At 38.3% G+C, this 12,433-nt stretch overlaps 5 protein-coding genes and 2 non-coding genes across 8 annotated transcripts; all 7 read left to right on the plus strand.

The window, feature by feature from the left end:
• Nucleotides 1–711: 711 nt before the first annotated feature.
• On the plus strand, nucleotides 712–2,946 carry AT3G11390 (Cysteine/Histidine-rich C1 domain family protein; the record flags this gene model as incomplete). Its single annotated transcript, NM_111972.2, has 1 exon — nucleotides 712–2,946. The coding sequence occupies one exon, from the start codon at nucleotides 712–714 to the stop codon at nucleotides 2,842–2,844; it is 2,133 nt and encodes a 710-aa protein (NP_187746.1). The 3' UTR covers nucleotides 2,845–2,946.
• A 1,256-nt stretch (nucleotides 2,947–4,202) lies between these two features.
• AT3G11402 (Cysteine/Histidine-rich C1 domain family protein) lies at nucleotides 4,203–6,687 on the plus strand. The gene has a single exon (NM_148710.3). It carries the CDS (start codon nucleotides 4,400–4,402, stop codon nucleotides 6,524–6,526), a length of 2,127 nt encoding a protein of 708 aa, NP_683552.2. The 5' UTR covers nucleotides 4,203–4,399; the 3' UTR covers nucleotides 6,527–6,687.
• A 40-nt stretch (nucleotides 6,688–6,727) lies between these two features.
• Nucleotides 6,728–6,801, plus strand: AT3G11395. Its single transcript has one exon. It is a non-coding gene; the product is annotated as a tRNA-Val (tRNA).
• Nucleotides 6,802–6,900: 99 nt separating this feature from the next.
• PRA1.A3 (prenylated RAB acceptor 1.A3) lies at nucleotides 6,901–8,966 on the plus strand. The gene is made up of 7 exons (NM_202553.3): nucleotides 6,901–7,214; nucleotides 7,298–7,338; nucleotides 7,471–7,549; nucleotides 8,042–8,128; nucleotides 8,204–8,292; nucleotides 8,387–8,458; nucleotides 8,546–8,966. Exons 1-7 carry the CDS (start codon nucleotides 7,057–7,059, stop codon nucleotides 8,647–8,649), a joined length of 630 nt encoding a protein of 209 aa, NP_974282.1. The 5' UTR covers nucleotides 6,901–7,056; the 3' UTR covers nucleotides 8,650–8,966.
• A 151-nt stretch (nucleotides 8,967–9,117) lies between these two features.
• On the plus strand, nucleotides 9,118–11,453 carry EIF3G1 (eukaryotic translation initiation factor 3G1). 2 transcript variants are annotated; one of them, NM_001161135.1, is made up of 4 exons: nucleotides 9,272–9,756; nucleotides 10,045–10,073; nucleotides 10,135–10,186; nucleotides 10,703–11,453. In NM_001161135.1, the coding sequence occupies exons 1-4, from the start codon at nucleotides 9,420–9,422 to the stop codon at nucleotides 11,248–11,250; spliced, it is 966 nt and encodes a 321-aa protein (NP_001154607.1). In that variant the 5' UTR covers nucleotides 9,272–9,419; the 3' UTR covers nucleotides 11,251–11,453. The 2 variants fall into 2 exon arrangements, with proteins under 2 accessions (NP_187747.1, NP_001154607.1); NM_111973.4 differs by lacking the exons at nucleotides 10,045–10,073; nucleotides 10,135–10,186 and having other exon boundaries at nucleotides 9,118–9,756.
• AT3G02385 lies at nucleotides 10,149–10,193 on the plus strand. The gene has a single exon (NR_140906.1). It is a non-coding gene; the product is annotated as an other RNA (small nucleolar RNA).
• A 325-nt stretch (nucleotides 11,454–11,778) lies between the features above and the next one.
• AT3G11405 (uncharacterized protein) lies at nucleotides 11,779–12,243 on the plus strand (the record flags this gene model as incomplete). The annotated part of the gene is made up of 1 exon (NM_202554.1): nucleotides 11,779–12,243. One exon carries the CDS (start codon nucleotides 11,779–11,781, stop codon nucleotides 12,241–12,243), a length of 465 nt encoding a protein of 154 aa, NP_974283.1.
• Nucleotides 12,244–12,433: the final 190 nt, after the last annotated feature.

Below are 12,433 nucleotides of genomic sequence, written 5' to 3' on the forward strand. Positions count from 1 at the left end.
GTGCGAGAACTTTTTTGTTTCTTCTTTTGACGTACATAATAGCGAATCGTCACTGCAACTCCATTTTCTTAAAAACAAATCAAGTAGCATCTATATTAACCAATGAAAAAAGAATGTTGAAATTTAAAATAACAACGTAAGTTATTCAACAATTTTTATCGGATGTCTCAAAATAACAATAACAGTGACGAGTCACATAATAAATGATTTATCACCACGATGAAATATAAGGTTACACTGTTATTAAAAATTCTGGATAGAAGATGGATCCAAAATTTGTATATTTCTTTGAATGTGAACAGCCTGGCTACAGCCTACACAGGTCGTGGGATAAAAATTCAATGAGCATTTATTAAAAGTAAACGAAAATATAAAATAGTTGTGCAGAAATTTTATTGGTCTATTATTCAAAATCCTTGAACTAACCTTGATCTAAAATCTTAGTATATCTTATTTATGATATTGCACTGCCTGGAAACAGGTCTTGGGAATAAAATTAGTTATTACAAGTAAACATTGACCGAGTATAAAATCGTATGTCTTGGTCATTATTAATTAATGATAAAAACAGCAAACTGGCCATTGTCTATTAGGAAATATGGGGATTCTTGTTTATTAATATTATTAACTCCCATTTACTAAACTCCGCGAGAAGTGGGAGAGAAGGATTTAGGAGAAACATACATTGATCATAACTAAAACAGCAAAAAGATGGAAAAAGAAGAAGTATCTCTACCTCTTGGATACAATCACCAAAGCAGCAGAAAGATGGACAAAGAAGAAGTATCTCCACTTCCTCCGCCTCTTCCTCCTCTTGGATTTGGACGATATCAAACCAGAAACCACAAAAAGATGGACAAAGAAGAAGTATCTCCACCTCCTCCGCCTCTTCCGCTTTTTGGATATGGACGATATCAAACCAGAAACCACAAAAAGATGGACAAAGAAAAAGTTCCTCCACCTCCTTCACCTCATCCACCTCTTCACTCCCTTCCATCAAGCAAACCTGAAGTAAAACCTCACCCTCGTCCTACAGGAAACCCAATATGTCCTGTGTCTCATCCAAGTCAACCTCACACCCTCTCTCTTAGATCTGGCAGAAACACCAAGTTTGATTGTTTTTCATGCCGTAAACATATGTCTCCCTTGACTTACCATAATTACCATTACTACTGCAAGACGTGCGATATGGAGTTTCACCATGGTTGTCACACGTTTCCAAGGAAGTTAACACATCCTTATCACCTCCAACACCCTCTTACTTTCACCTTCAGGAACAATGAAACCGGATTCCTATCTGATGGCAATATAGATGTATCCTTTTCCACTACACTTTCGTCCTACTCCAACCTGCCTGGATCCAACAAATCTGATCATAACAAGTTTGAATCTACGGAATCTGATCAATGCACATGGTGTGGAAAATATATCCAAGGCAATTGGTTTTATCATTGTCCTATATGCAACTTTTGTTTGGATCTCTCTTGCTCCCAACAAAGTGTTCCACTTCTCCTCGTCGCGAAACCAAAGAGTCATCACCATCCACTCGTCTTCTACACGCGACCACTCTTGACTCCATGTGATGCGTGTGGGTTGGTCAATGTGTTGGAGCCAAGCTATGCTTGTTTTCAGTGTAATTACATGGTGCATCAAAGCTGCATCGACTTACCACGAGTCATAAAGATCACGCGTCACGAGCATCGTCTTCATCATACTCCTTACCTCCGTTCCACAATTTCACCATGCCGGATCTGCTACCAACCAGTTGACATCAAGTACGGCCAATATTATTGCAACCGCGAGAATTGCTCTTATGTAGTTCATTCAAAATGTGCAACACATGAGAACATATGGGACAGGAAAGAACTCGAATGGGAACCCGAAGAATCTGACGAAATTGAAGATATCATGCCATTTAAGAAGTTCGGTAGTGATATGATAAAGCATTTCTCTCATGACCATCTTCTAAAGCTCGAGACATATGATGGTGCTCGAGATGCAGAGAAGCAATGTCAAGCATGCATCCTTCCGATCAACTCTCATGATTTCTACAATTGCATGGAATGTGATTTTTTCCTCCATGAGGTATGTGCTTGTCTTCTTCGAAAGCTGAACCATGCGTTACACAAACACACTCTTATCTTAGATACCTCTCCTCAAAACCACTATGATCTCATCAATTGTTCAGTTTGTTCCAGAAAGTCCACTGGTTTCATGTACAGATGTTCCGAAACTGATTGTAGATTATTAAAAGATCAAGTTCTTCAGATAGATGTTCGATGTATTTTAGTTCTTGATTATTTCACCCATGAAAGTCATGAACATCCTCTATTCATCTGCACATCCTCCAAAGGTGAAAACAAGATTTGTTGCGAGGGTTGCAAGGAGATTTGCCAGCAGCCTTACCTACAGTGTACAAGGTGCAAATTTGCTATGTGTTATCAATGCACTACCGTTCCAACTGAAGTATGCTACAAATACGACAAGCATCCTCTCTCTCTTTGCTATGGAGAACAAGCAGATGATATGTATTGGTGTGAAATATGTGAGAAAGAGGTTAATCCAGCGGACTGGTTCTACACATGCAACATATGTTGTATCACTATCCACCTTCATTGCATATTCGGAAATTCTGTTTATATGAAGCCTGGTTTAACATTTGAATATGGCTTCACTAGTAAAGTGGAAGTTCTTCGCAATAGTAACAGCACTCGACCGCTTTGCGTTAGATGTGGTAATCATTGTCCAGGTTACAGCTATTATTGCCATATAGGCAGCTACGGTCAATGGACACTTAAAAGTGTTACTTGTTCGTTGAAATGTTTGGAGCCTTATTTGTATTAATTTTGTACAGATAAAACCGTTCGATAAAACGGTTACATGATGAACTTTCTTTGTTTTTTTGAATTTGCATTGTTGTTTTTTCCGGGACTTGTATCATTACCACTTCTAAAGAATAAAATCTCTTCTAATTCGACGATTTTCTCCACCTTTGCTTCTCTATACGATTTAATTCCGTTTGGTAAAATAACTACAAGGTATCATCTATTAAATTAAAATCGCCACACTTATGTGTTTGATAAGTGAAACTAAGAGGTTGCCAAGTTTTTCCGTAGGTATTACTAAATAAATCTCTTAAAAAATATATTAAAAAAATAATAATAAAGAAATCTCATTCTCATTAATTCAACAAAGATTACAATCATACGATTATGTACAAAAGACTAGGAGTAAACCAAAGTAAACAACTGAAGCTAGTAGATCTTGAACGGCACGGTGTGATACTGTGATACAATTATACAAGAAACCAACGATACATAAGTCAGTTGCCTTTAACTCCTCCATTTATCTCAAAGTATAGAAGTTACCAAATGGTCTGGGTGGTGTAGTCGGTTATCAGTCTTATCACGTCCGAAAAACAATTGTGTCCAAGCAAGTTAGATAGATGTTCGTTGTATTTTTCTTTTCTTTTTCTTGAGGTTTTACCATGACTTTTACTAAACAATAAAATCTCTTTAATTTCCATGATTTTTTTAAGGAAAGAGAGAGTTTTTACACATCAGGTTTTATGCCAGCCACACGATCTTAAGCAATCAACGGTCACTTATAAAATCTCATATTATATCACAACCATCATATATAAACTAAATTTTTTAATCTAACGGTCCATGTAACTTTAGTTACCATTCCTGCTTTTGGTTTGTCATTGGCAAGTTAAAAGTGAATTGTGCTAAAATAGGTGAAAACTTGGTAAAAAGTGAGTTTACTTATAAAAAAATGTGACAAATGGAAGAAATATTGAAAAAACCAAAAAAAGATGTGGCCAAGGGTCCCTTATTTAAATCCTATATACAATTTGGATCTAAGTAATATTTTTTTCTGAATGTGCATAGAAAACAGGTATTGGGATCAATTTACTGTAAGTAAACGAAATTCTGTATTATACAGTCTGTATAAAATGGGGACTTATAAAATCACCTTGCCAATTAGACAGTGACCTCAACAAGACAACAACAATGAAGAGAACCACTAGAGTTTTGGAGCTATATTATTTAAATCCTGGAATAATAATTTGTTGAGAATTTAATTACAAAGTAAACGATGACTTACATATAAAATTCGTAAAGTCTTGGTCAATCTTAATTATAAAGAACAAGTTGGTCATTGCTTATTATAAAAAAAAAATGAAAATGCTTGTTGTCAAGTAACATTAACTCCATTTTTTCTTGCATTTACTCAACTTCACCAAATCGTAGAGAAGTTGGAGAAATAAATGATCAGAAACACACATCAATCGCAACCAAGCGGTCAATAAAATACTAAATAGACAAAGAAGAAGTAGCTCCAGCTCCTCCGCCTTGGATTATTTTTACACCGGAGAAGCAAAAAAGAAAAGAAGATGGACATGAAAGAAGTGCCTCCACCTCCTCCACCTTCTGGATTCAAACGATATAAGAAAAAAAGAAGCAAAAAGATGGACAACAAAGAAGTGCCTCCACCTCCTCCTCCTCCTCCTCCACCTGTTCTGCCTCATATCCGATCAAGAAAAAAGATGGACATCAAAGAAGTGCATCTACCTCTTCCACGTCACTATCCTCCTCCTCCTCCGCCTCTTCCGCCTCCTCCGCCTTATGGATTCAGACGACATCATAACCAAAGCGGCAACGAGCTTGAGAAACGAATAGCACGTCTAGGCTTTCCAACTCTTCGCCCTTTTCAATCCAAACGATATGATAACCAAACCCTTCCAAACCCAAGATGTCCTCTGTCTAATCCAACCTACCCCCACACACTCAATCCTAAGTTCAGCGTAAACACTACAAATGGTTGTTTTACATGCGGTGAAAACACATCCCCCTGGATTGACCACCATAATGTCCATTTCTTCTGCAAGAGGTGCCATGTCGAGTTCCACTTTGGTTGCCACACGTACCCTAGTGAGTTAACACATCCTTATCACCTCCAACACCCTCTTATTTTCACATTTCATAACTATCAAACTGGGGTCATATCAGACGCCAGGATAGATGAATCCTTTTGCACTACAGTTTTGTCTGGCTCCGATCCTAAGAAGTCTGGCTCTATAGATAAATGTTCATGGTGTGGAAAAAATATCCAAGGGAATTGGTTCTATCGTTGTTCTATATGCAAATTTTGTTTGGATCTCTCTTGCTCCCAAACTGATCCACCTCTGCTCGTTGCAAACCCAAAGAGTCATCACCATTCACTCGTATTCTATGCTCGACCACTCTTGACTCCGTGTGATGCTTGTGGGTCGGTCAATGTGTTGGATCCAAGTTATGCTTGCTTTCAATGTAACTACATGGTCCATCAAAGTTGCATCGACTTACCACGAGTCATAAAGATCACTCGTCACCAGCATCGTCTTTTTCATACTCCTTACCTCCATTCCACGATTCCACCATGTCGGATCTGCTACAAACCAGTTGACATCAAGTACGGTCAGTATTCTTGCAAACACGAGGATTTCTCTTACGTTGTCCATTCCAAATGTGCAACACATGAGAATGTATGGGATGGGAAAGAACTCGAAGAGGAACCAGAAGAACCCGACAACATTGAAGATATCGTCCCATTTGAGAAGGTTAGTAATGATATGATCAAGCATTTCTCTCATGAACATCATCTTCTGAAGCTAGAAAAGTATGACCGTGTTCGAGATGCAGAGAAGCAATGCCAAGCATGCATCCTTCCTATCAACTCTCACGACTTCTTCTATAACTGCATGGAATGTGATTTTTTCCTCCACGAGGTATGTGCTGGTCTACTTAGAAAATTGGATCATGCGTTGCACGTTCACCCTCTTGTCCTAGACCCTTCTCCTCAACGACACTATAATCAAAATGGTTGTTTGGGTTGTTCGAGAAAATCTACTGGTTTCAGGTACAAGTGCTCCATAGAGAAATGTGTGCTTCTCGATAACGTTCAGATAGATGTTAGATGTATCTTAGTTCCAGATTTTTTCACCCATACAGCTCATGAACATCCCCTATTTATATCCACATCCGAGAAAGGGAAAAGTAAGATTTGTTGCGAGGCTTGCAAGGAGATATGTCTTGTGTCCTACCTACAGTGTTCTGAATGCAAATTTGCTATGTGTTATCAGTGCGCTACCATTCCAAACGAAGTCTACTACAAATACGACAAGCATTTTCTCTCCCTTTGCTACGGAGAAGTAGTGTTTGGTACGTATTGGTGTGAAGTATGTGAGAAAGAGGTAGATCCAAGGGATTGGTTTTACGCATGCAACAAATGTTGTATCACTGTCCATCTTCAATGTGTATTCGGATCCTCTGGTTATGTGAAGCCTGGTTTCACATTATATCATTACTTCACAAAAATGGAAGTTTTAAGCAACAGTAAGAGCACTCGACCGTTTTGCACTGAATGTGGTCAACGTTGTCCAAGTTCCGTCTACTACAAACTTGGTTGGTTGGGAACTAGTACTTTTTGTTCGTTGAATTGCTTAACGTCAAAAGAAAAATTGATGGTGTTGTCAACATGATGAGTTTTTTTTTAATGTGTTATTGGAATTTTTTTTTTTTAATAATGTTTTTCAGAGATTTGTGTAGTTATTATTTAGATCCAGAGAGTTTTTCAGAGATTATTGGATTTTAATGTGTTATTGGATTTTTTGTTTTTAATGATGTGCAACAAAGAGAGTTTTTTCTTGGACATATATAATTAACATTCAATGGACATTAACGTCTGGGTAGTGTAGTCGGTTATCACGCTAGTCTCACACACTAGAGGTCCCCGGTTCGAACCCGGGCTCAGACATTTTTTTCTCCTTCATATTTACGTTTCTGCCACGTCATCATCCGCTACACGGACGCTAGGTTCTGATTCACTTTTTCTTTCGTCTTGGGAAAAAAGCAAACACAAAACCTGAGAACAAAAACATCCGCAGAATCGATATCCCCAGAATCACTACTCTACAAATTCGAATCCAAAGTTCAAACCCTATTCTTCGATTTTCGTAGAGCAGATTATTGTTTCCCTTTAGGTGTCTCCATAGTTTCTGAAGAGAGAAGGATGGATTGGGACAGCGTTGCTGCTGAGGATGTGATTGAGGCGTTAAGAGAGGTTGAATGGTCGGCGAGTCCTCGTTCCTTGGCCGAGTTCTTCTCCAGATTCGCGTTTCCTCGCTCTTTCTCTAAATGGATGAGCCGTCTCAAATGCAATCTCTACTAGTATTATCACCCTCTCTCTCTATATATATATTCGTATTTGCAAATCGGGGTGTTGATTTTTGTTTTGATTCCTCTTGTTGCAGCTATAGGACGAATTACTTCATCCTCTTCGTTTTCGTTCTGGGTATGTTGACCTTCTTGTGTTTCAAGCTGTGATTGAGAAATCTGGTTTTTTAATTTTAGATCCTCTTGAGCTGTGTTTAATACTTAGTAGGGGTTTTTTCTAACTCTTTTTCCTCCGTTGTGGTGGACTCAGGTCTTGCACTTATCACTCGACCTCTGGCAATTCTTGGTGCTGCTCTTACAGCTTTAAGCTTAGCTTTCCTAAACGACAGGTATTTCTTGTGATTTCGCGTTAGTTTCTACTGTCTATCGTTACTTAAAGATGCATTTGTTATTCCGGTTGTTGTTGGTTCGCATCTATAGAATGTTTAGGAGGAGGTTCTCTATCTATATTCAGTGATTCCTTAAAGTGTCTGTGCTTAGCGTTTAGATTCAATAAGGTTCTCTTGATGGTATATAAAACTCGAGTGTTGCAAAGTTCTCTATTTTCAATGATTAGCCCTTAAAATGTCTGTGCGTAGTACTAAATTCAATAGTTTATGGCGTTAATTCTGTAAACATGAGGGATTTAAGGTTCCTCTATCATGAGTATTGTCAGTGTAAAACCCTTGATGTGTCTGTGCTTAGTATGAAATTCAATATGTAATGGTGTTGTTTCTTAAAACTTGAGTGTTTTAAGTTTCTCTATTTTCAGTGATTTGCATGGTTGGTTTTTACTTTACTCATTGATTTGATGGCGCTAAGGTTTTTCTTGTCTTTTGCAGTTTTGCAGCTACTTTTAATGAGAAGATGATCCGGACCATTAGGCATTTCTCGCCACATTTAGCTGCAAAGATGAGGCCTCCCCACATGTGAGTAATTTTTTATTCCCATGGAAGAGTTACAGATGGTTTTTGTTATTTACTACTTGAGTGAACACCTTGCAGGCCTGTCATTCGTGGGCGATCTGCAACTAGAAAGACAGTCTACATTTGTGGCCAACCACGTTTGGTATTCGTCTTACTTGGCTTAACCGGTACTTATTATCTCTTTATCATATAATCTCTCTCACCTATTGGTATGCAACTTCTCTGTGAACTGATGCAAAATATATGATTTTCCTTATGTAGCCAGTTTTGTCCTGTGGTTTACTTCATGTGGTTTGTTATGGGTCCTCTATGCACTTACCACTGCCCTTCTCAGTAAGCTATCCTTGCTTTCATCTCTTTCTCTGTTTTTTTGGGTCCAGTTTCCATCCTTTTGACTTGTAATTTTTCTCTCTCCCTTAGTGATACTTCTTCATGCAAGCCTGAGAACTCCAAACCTCAAGGCCCGCTTGAACACATTCCGTGAAGAATTCAGGGCTGTCTGGCGTAACTACAGCGAACTTTAAAGTCAACATAAAGCATTGATTCGATCTTATTGCAAACCAACCCGGGACATCACAGGGGTTTCGAGGAAAGACATGAACTCCAATTCCTTCATCATGTGCACAAACAATCGCAGTTATTCTTGTCTTCCAGTAGTAAGCTAGTAAATTATAAGGCCACTGGTCTGGTTACAGATGCGGCTCTTTGTTCTAGTTAGTTGACTAGAACTACAAGGCAGAATATAGTGTTGTTTTCTTAAGGTTCTTTGTATACTCTTTCAGTCTATAAAGTGTGTAAGTGATTCAGTTTTACAAAATCTTTCATTGGCTTTTTCTACGTATAGTTTTTGGATTTGAGATAGAACAGTACAGTGCTTTATCAATTGTGTTTTAAAATTTTGGTAGACAAAACGCCAAAACATGTGGGCTTCGCTTGTGGAATCAGTAGTTCTTTTAAAAGAAGAATCAATCCTGTAAATAAGTGTTATAACGAAAAGCCCAAAAAACATAAGAGAGTCTAAATTAATTCCTAGAAGAGGGTAAGAGGCTTAGTGGAGCGGGCCTGGACACAGCTTTTTGTAGATATTAGAATTTTAAAAATTGAATTTCTTCACATTAAAATTGCTACTGGACCAAGTAAAATTCTGAAGGAATCAAAACGGTGCGTTCCGGTTACGGAGCACACACAGATAAGATAGGAAACCCTAAAAGTGCTTCTTCTTCTTCGTCTTCTTCTTCAGTTTTAGGTTACGATCGAAGCAAAAGCGGCGCATCTGAATCCCAAACGAGTGACGATGACGATCGATTCGCAGCAAAAAACGAGCAAATTCAGATGGGGGGAAATGGACGAAGACGAAGATCTGGATTTCTTGCTCCCTCCCAAGCAGGTGATTGGTCCAGATGAGAATGGTTTGAAGACGACGATCGAGTACAAATTCAACGATGAAGAAAATAAGGTTAAGATAACGACTAGGACACGTGTCCGCAAGCTAGCTTCTGCTCGACTCAACAAACGAGCCATGGAGAGGAGGAACTGGCCTAAGTTCGGAGACGCAGCCAATGAGGAAGCTGGTAGCCATCTCACTATGGTTTCTACCGAAGAGATCCTTCTCGAACGACCCCGAGCTCCTGGTAAATTCTCTCCCTCTGATGATGATGATGATTCTGGTGATTTTTGTTTGTTGAGATTCGTGGGGTTATTGGTTCGTATTGAATTTGGAGTTAAAATTATAAATTTGTGCACTTTGATCTAATTGAGTTGGTAAAATGTTCAGTCTTATGGCTGTGCTAATTGTGTGAATAAGTTTCTAGACTCACCTAGAAAGATGTTGTTTGTGATATGTTCTAACTTGGGATTGCTGTCCAATTCATTGTTTGATTCATTAGTTTTATTGTTTAGTCTAATACTATTGGGTTAAGGTGACCAATTAGCGAATCACATGTTAGCCGTGAGGCTACTTGTTTGTGTGATTGGTCAGTATGTCACCGATAGCAGTTTATTGTTTGTAGTCCATTCCTGAGTACGAGCTGAAATGTGCTCTCACTTTTGTGGCTGCTAACTGTACACATAGATGTTGCAGCTTTTCATTGGTCTCCTACTTGATGTTAGGAAGCTTTAGTTTCGATTGTTAAAGCTTTTCTCCTGTGACATGTTGTCTCCCATTTGATGTTTGGAAGCTTTAGTTTCGATTGTTAAAAATTTTGTCCTGTGACATGTTGTCTCCTTTTGTGTTATTACCTTGATGAAAAAATTAGATTGATGTAGGAGTCACCATGATCTTGTGTTTCAATGAACCAATGTCAAATGGTTTGTAAACGGGCAAAGTTTAAGTTCCTTGATAATGTTACTAGGGCTTTCGTGATCAATCTATTGATAGGTGAATGACTAGTTGTATAGATAGCCATCAAAGATGATGTTAATCAGTGGCTTATAGTGCAGACATAGGTTGCTATGTTTGATTCTGTGGCTATGCATTACTGTATCATTTTAAAGTTGACTATGAGTTGGCCATTGGTTCACAACTATCTTTCATTCTTTGTGTAATTGTGTGTATCTTAACGGTGTGTGATACTTCAGGTACCAAAGCGGATGAATCAAAGGCAACAGGAGATGGCTTGTCTCAGCTGGGTAAAGGTGGTGCAGTTCTCATGGTGTGCAGGATATGCCACAAGAAAGGAGATCACTGGACATCAAAATGTCCATACAAGGATCTAGCTGCACCAACCGATGTCTTCATTGACAAGCCACCCACAGGGGAATCATCTACCATGTCTGCTGCACCTGGAACTGGCAAGGCCGCGTATGTCCCGCCTAGCATGAGAGCAGGTGCAGACAGAAGCGCTGTGGGTTCAGACATGAGGAGGAGGAACGATGAGAACTCTGTGCGTGTAACCAATCTGTCCGAGGATACCCGTGAACCTGACTTGATGGAGCTGTTCCACCCGTTTGGAGCTGTCACACGTGTCTATGTGGCCATTGATCAGAAAACTGGAGTGAGCAGAGGATTTGGTTTCGTCAATTTCGTGAGCAGAGAAGACGCTCAAAGAGCAATCAACAAATTGAATGGTTATGGTTATGATAACCTCATCCTCAGGGTTGAATGGGCAACTCCAAGACCAACCTAGAAAGAAATGTCTGATGTTGAGACCTTAAAACTCTTCTCATTCTCGTCTTTCTTGTTATGGATTTTTGTTTATCGACCAGTTTGTTTGTTGGTTTGGTTTCTGTATGAATAGATGAGAATTTGTTCAATTTCTCTTTAATACATAAGGCATGCTTTTTAAAAAATGGATTTGTGTGATACGTAAGAGTTTTCCAACACTTTTTTCATTGATGTCTAAAATTATTTGTGATGTTTGTTTAACATTCCCCGTTTCACAAAAATATTGTTTGACTTTTACTTTTTCGTTCTAAGATATCAATCAAAATAATAATCTTTATTAATGAAGAATATAACTAATTAACAAATGTTAGTACGTATATTCTTTTAATTGTAATTATAACATTTTCGTATCATTATGTAAAAATAAGAAAATTTCCTTTGTTAAATTTAGTCGAAAAAGTAAAATTTCCATTTATTTTTAACTGCATATATATCAGCTTAAGTAATTTCTTCTTAGTAGAAGGTCAAATTTTAGAATTTCATTGAAACAATGGAAAAGGTTTCAAAACTCAGTATTATCTTCCGTGACGAACTACAAAACTTCAACAATGACTATGTCGAAAATATAGATGTCGTCGGCAAAAAAACATCTAATTCATCATCGGACAATGAAAGCGACCAATTCGCCAGCTTGTTTGGTTCTTCGTCACCGTCTTCGTTTCAAATGCCTCTTCAGTACCCGAATTACGCAAAGGAACAGTACGACATTATGTCGGAGGAAGAACTCGATCGACTTCTCAAACTCTATGGTCTGCCTACAGATATCGGTAACTTGTCCTGCAAAAAAGAATTTGCAGTGGGTGCATTCTTGTGGGAGACGGGGTTAAATTCTTCTCTGGATGAGCATGATTCAGTAAACCCTAATTCGTCCATTGATGATTTGGAAGAGAGATCTTTGATAGGGTTAGTGACAGTTCTAGTAAAGGATATGGTTCAATTTATATTCCGTGGGTAGCAAGTTAAGGAAGTGAAAGCCTAATTTTGCTTGACCCTAAAGTTTCGTTTCTTGTTGTTTATATGGATGGATTTCAATTATTATGATTTACTATATCATATTATTTAATTTGCTTCGCCGTAAGCTATCGTCTGTTTCCTTTTCTTTTCTTTTTTATCGTCTGTTTTCTTACAACCGAACAAAAGTTAAA

The sequence above is a fragment of the Arabidopsis thaliana genome, chromosome 3, assembly GCF_000001735.4.
Source record: "Arabidopsis thaliana chromosome 3, partial sequence".
NCBI lineage: Eukaryota > Viridiplantae > Streptophyta > Magnoliopsida > Brassicales > Brassicaceae > Arabidopsis > Arabidopsis thaliana.